Here is a 6,000-nt window from a genome sequence, read left to right on the forward strand (position 1 = left end):
CCTAAATGTATCAGATTCCTAGGTCTGACAGGGCTTTATATCAGAAATGAAGGATTCACAAGGCCTTCATGATGTCCACATGGGATCATCCCGTGTTGTCAAATGTGGGTTGGCCTCTCGGGAAGGGAGTGAGTGTGACGGTGCCCCTTAACTCAGACACCGGGAGCAGGTTCTGTGACGCAGACTTGATTTATTCAGGAAGTGCAATAGTTTATATATGGAGTGAGAACCAATCATTTTAATGAGATAGCCAGGCCACTGCTCAGGTTACATGTTTACAATAGCCTACTACGGGGAAGAGCAGACTTCTACTGGGGACCAGGAAGGCTCAAGAGATACTGGGTCATCACAGAGTGTACTCATGTGACATAAAGAGAGCCCAGTGTTCTGTGCTCAAGTCCAGTCCATACCTTGGATCCATGCCTGGTACACCCCAGGATTCTCCTCAATCCCTGAGTAGTACCCAAGATGCACACACAATAGAGAGGATACAGGTTTTGTGTAAAAAAGTTTGGTGCTAGGAACCAGGCCCTCTACCTGTTCATGCCCCAAGCTGGTGATGAGACAAGAGAAGGAACATTTGATGTTGATCTGATGACTCAGCAGTTTCTGCTTTTCTGAAAAGGAATTCCTAGGACATATATTCCTGTCCAAATATATTCCCTAACATAGAAACTCCACCCAAGTGAAGGGGTTTACTGACCAGCTTCATTCAGGTTTGGGCAGGGAGGGGCTTTAAGCTCATAGAGGTGACTAGTAGCTTTTGCCAGCCCTAAGCCTGCTTGGTATCCTTCAAGAACCTCCTTTGAGCCAGGCTTTCTCCCCACACTACCCTGAAGGAGATTTGGGACACTCTGACGTCATGCATTTGTGGGTCCTTCAAAGTCCACCACTCCATGTCACCCTGTTTTATAAATGTCAACAGTAATGGTGTGCTCTGCTACAAAGTAACAGTGAGTGCTACCGTGTTTGGGAGCAGAGTGTCTGCTGGCCTCTCCCTTGAAAGGCAGCCAGATTACCACACTCAGTCAAGTGGTTGGATTGGATATAGCAATGCATCCTTTGTAGCAGAAAGTGGCATCCACAGTGCCCCTGGTAGGGGCTTAGTTTCATTAGTCTCTCAAGGCCAGTGAGTGCACAAGAGTGAGGGAACCTGAGACTGTCAGAGCACAGGACATCTCTGTCCCCTCTAAGCATCCTCTTTCCACTGTCCCCTTAGCTGCTCTGACATACAAATGCACACGGGACCAGTGGACGGTGTACTGCCGGGTCATCCGAGAAAAGAACCTCTGTCAGGACATGCGGTGGTACCAGCGCTGCTGCCAGACATGTAGAGACTTCTACGCGAACAAGATGCGCCAGCCGCCTTCACCACCAAGCTCATGACACATGATCCAGCAGTTGCTCAGCACTCACACCTGAGGCCTGAAGCCTGGAGTTTGAATGAGTGGAAAGCCTACCCTCCCAAAAGCAAACCAGCCCCATGGCCAGGACCCCCCGAAGCACACCTCTGCTCCCCCAACAAGGCCACCCCGAGAATTCAATTGCATAGAACTTTAGAGTGGACTTGACATTGCCATTAGTGCTTTTTGTACTTAATATATTATTAACAGCCACTGGATGGCTTTCTACAGTAAGGAAAAACAATGGGCATCAGTCACAAAATTATTATTTCTAAGGTTCCATGTACTTTAAAGGGGAACACCTCTGGCAGACAATTGTCTAGAGAGACGCCATTGAGTGCTTCTGTCCTGGCTTCCTTTTGACACTGAATACCCAATGCCTGATGTACTGTGGGGTTTGGGGGGAGTCAGGGGTGCCTTCTGAAAAATGATACCCATACTTAGAAGAGGCTTTATTTTGAAAGCCAGTAACACCCTGTATGGAAGGACAGATGCAGATAAACCTCTGCCAATGGCTGATCTGGAGCAGATGGGCTTCTAAAGCCCATATTCCTTAATCTACCTTCCTGATAACACAAGGATCAGACTTGGCCTCTCTGCCCATTTCTGAGAATATATTCTCAAAACCTGGGCCTTGCCTTGGAAGTTTTGTCCCTGAGAGTTTAACTCTGCATAGACTAACAAGGAGGCCAGCATATGTAGCTCTGCACACTGCCCCTGTGGGGAGGACATTCTGAAGGGCTGGGTCTGGGGAGGCATCTATTTTTCCAAGCTCTGCTGTCCACCATGTAGGGTGCCTTTCTGCAAGGTGCCATGAAATGGGACACATGCCAGTCAGGGCAATGGGTTCTGCTTCCTAGCATGCAGGTGGGCTCAGCACAGCTTTGTCAGGGCATGTGGCCTCCTGCTTCTCGGGGCATCCACTCTAGACAGCACTTTCAGAGCTTTACACCTTTAGATGCTGCAGCACAGCCCAACAGCCCAGCGGGTTTGCATTGGACCTTGGCCTTTTATCTGAAGTGACGGTTACACTTAAGACCTCTGAGGACACAGTTCAGGCCTGGGATCTGCAGAGTAAGGCCAGACTGCTTCCTTGGGGCAGGTTTCTTGAGCTTGATATGCCATGACCAGTGCATGAACACTGCCCGCTGGGATGGCTGCAAGCCCACCATGCCTTCCCATAGGCCAGGCCTCATGGTACCATCGTCACCATGCAGAAAGCCTTTTCCACAGTCCCCTCCCACTTTTCCACAGAGCTGTTTTGCATCCAGAGTGGCTTCTTTGAGAGCACATCTTATGGTAGGACCCTGGCTGCCCCAGGCAGCCTTTTGTGCCCACCAACTTGGTGGGCATCTCATGGGTGCTTATGTTTTGAATCTTCACCTTGAGAAACCCACCTCCTCCTCCCTGGGTTCAGACAGAGGATCTCACTTGGGCCGATTTCCATGGGATCATCTTCAAGTGCTTGATTTATTGGTGCTTTTTTTTTTTTTATTTTGTTTTGGTGTTTTGATTTTTACTATCCCATAGCAGGGAAGTGGTAGGAATGGCCAGAAATTTATTCAGTTCCACTTGAATCAATGAAAAGTGTGGAGAAAATTCCCTAGGTGCTTAGAAATGAGAGATTGTCCGGATGGATTAAGTGACTCACCAACAACCACCCCAGGGCCTGTGCAAAACACTGTGCTTTCCCGGCTCAGGCCTGGCCACCAGCAGACACCCCTGAGCCCATTTCCACAAAACCCTCAAATTCTGAGCAGCTGGAGGTGGTGCTATTTTCCCCTAGTCCAAAATGCACTGTTTACCAAAAGACATTTGCCTTTTGGAGTCAAGAAGCAGAACGGGCTGCCAGCTAAGGAGGCTTCAGTGACCTTTCTCGCTCATCTGCAGAGGCCCACCCAAGCAGACTCAGCATGTGCTGGTACTCGCTTTGCCTGGTGCCTCTGAACTGCCTCCTGGTCATCTGAAGATTCCCCTGGCAAAAGCCCCTGACCCTCAGAATGATAATGATTGATTCGGTTCTTATTAAACACCCCGCTGATTCCCCAGAGTCAGTATCTTTCTGAGCCCTTGCAGCTTATGCTGGCTCTGTCACTCTGAAATCCACCAGCCCACCTTCTGTTTATGGCATCAGCCGTGTCACCATGATGAGATTCTTCCACTTTGTAGGAGACAGTGAAGCTCTGAGTACCATAGTGATGTTTCTGTGTTAACAATACCCTGCACTGTCACTCAAGTACTGTACCTTTGTGGTGGCACAGATGTATTACTAACCAGAGTCTCACGGTCTTACGGTGCTATTCCTATTGGTGCAAAATGAAACCCTCTCAGTTGACCATGGCTTGATATTATCAGAACAGAGGAAAAGATCCTCAATGGCAATAATATCATTGCTATTTTTTTTTCATTTCAGAGTCAAATGTATATATTTTCCATTAGTTAACTTACATTACGTACTGTACCCATGGTATTTTTTGTTTTGTTTTTTTGGTGCTGGTTTTGGGAAAAAAAAAAAAAAAAAGACAAACATTGGTTGCCATTATACATGAAAAATTAATCAATTCATTGGAAGCAATTTGAACATGTGTAATAAAATGTTTTTTCCATAACCGTTTTAAGCTGTCTGTGAAGTAAAAGATGAAAACCAGTCCTCAAGGGTTGCGGGGACAGGGGGACAGGGCTGTATCCTTTCCTGCTACAGTAGTCAGCTGGCCTGGGTCTTGGCTGTAGGGAGCCTCAGCCTGCTGGCCACAGCTGTGGTTGGAGTCAGAAATTGTTAGTAAATGCCATTCTGGTGGGTGGCTGTGTCTCCCTGAGTGAGTGCTAACAAATCATTCAGTACTGGGCCTCATCCCTCTGTGGTTGCAAAACCCTGTGTGGGGATATGAAGGTCTGGCAACTGTGCTGAGTCTTCTTCTGAAGTGGATCAGCCACATCACTGGCCAAGCAATAGATACTGCATGGGAGTGAATGACCCATGCTATAGGAACCCCCAACAGAGTGTAGGCCCTGGTCAAGCTACAACCCATGGCTGCTTTCTCTGGCTGGCTTCCGCAACTCTTAGCCCACCTCCTGCCACCCCATGTCTCTGCTGCCAGCCCTGCCCTTTCTCCAGCAGGTATGAGGCTGGTCCTGGCCTTGCCTACCTCCTAGGACTGGGGACACAGCAAAGTCACCACACCCTCACAACTGAGATGGCAGCAGCCATTTGGAACCAATCTAGGCAAGACATGGAGCATGAATGTCTCAGCTGGGAAGGAAAGAGGGGTGTTCCATCTCCTCATGGGATCAGGAGAAAGTGCTCCCCTGGAAGGAACTTAGAGATGATCCCTTACTGAGGTTGGAGCAGCACCCAGGAATTCCACCAAATAATTTGTTAAACAAACACTACCCACAGTCCACCTGGTTGCCAGATATATTAATACATTTTCATGACTACTGAAATACTTGAGGTAGGTAACTTTATAAAGAAAAGAGGTTCATTTTGGCTCACGGCTCTGAAGGTCCAAGGTCAAGGTGCTACATTTGGTAACAGTCTTCTTGCTGTCAGAGTCCTGAGGAAGTGCAGGGCCTCACATGGTGAGGGATACAGAGTGAATCGGTATCTCTTTTCTCATTCCATCTCCTTCTAAAAATCAACAGGAATCAATCATGGGGACTCCATCCAGTGACCTTATCAAATTCTAATCACTTCCTAAAGGCCCATCTCCAAACGCCATAGTCAGATTAAGTTTCTACCTTTGTAATGATGTTAGCATATTATTTTGCAGGGAGAATTTAATGCATGAGTGTGAGGAGACAAGCCACATTCCAACCACTGAACTAGAAAACCTGTAGTTTATATTCATTCTCAAGAACCATCACCTACCTGCAGGTGATACCTGGTAGAATCTTCTACTTCCTCTGAGTATTCTGATCTCTGGTGGGTTGATTCTGACATGTAATCCCTTTAAATGCTGGGTAGCCTCAGAATTTCTGGTTGTTAGATGAAATTGCATACTCCCATCAGCAAATACTGAGTGGGTGTCAATTAGAGCCCCAGCACCTCCTAGAACTGCCAAGAACACAAAAGCCTACTGGGGACCCCACAGCCCTGCAGGGCAGATGAGCCCAGAGATCCACACAAGAGGGAATGAGTGAGGAGAGCAGAACTTCCTAGAAAGAAAAGGTCAGGACTTCCTTTGGAGGTTTATTGACTTTCTGTATGCAGACTATAGGGCTGGGGCTAGAATCATTTACAGAGGTGCTCTCCCTCTGCAAAAGGTCTCAGCAAGGGCCTTCTTATTTCTATCAGGCACAAATCTACCTGCATCTGTCCTGCTTCACTGACAATGGGAACGGCCTCGATCTTCATGTAACCCACAGAGCTCTGCTCCGCCTCCCCCTTCTTGCTATCATTTGCTCTCTGGTCTCTGGCTTTTGCCCTGCTAAGCACTGACATGACACTGTTCTTGACAGATCACCAATGACATCACAGGATCAGACTGCACAGACATATTAATGTCCTCTTCTCTGGCTCTCAGTAGCCCTCCCCTTCAGTTCGTCTTCTCTTCTGTGGTGCCACAGGCCCATGACTTTTCTCACCTTCATCCCTCCT

General features: G+C 47.8%; 1 protein-coding gene across 2 annotated transcripts in view; it reads left to right on the forward strand.

Annotated features, from left to right (window-relative positions):
• Nucleotides 1-4,012, forward strand: part of ADAMTS17 (ADAM metallopeptidase with thrombospondin type 1 motif 17) — a 340,804-nt gene extending 336,792 nt beyond the window's left edge. For both annotated transcript variants that reach the window (XM_079127336.1, XM_079127337.1), the window contains one exon: nt 1,220-4,012. In XM_079127336.1, coding sequence (XP_078983462.1) covers nt 1,220-1,386 — 167 coding nt within the window. In that variant the 3' untranslated portion in view covers nt 1,387-4,012. The remainder of the gene's footprint in view (nt 1-1,219) is intronic.
• Nucleotides 4,013-6,000: the final 1,988 nt, after the last annotated feature.

Source organism: Sciurus vulgaris (genome assembly GCF_902686455.1).
Source record: "Sciurus vulgaris genome assembly, chromosome: 2".
NCBI lineage: Eukaryota > Metazoa > Chordata > Mammalia > Rodentia > Sciuridae > Sciurus > Sciurus vulgaris.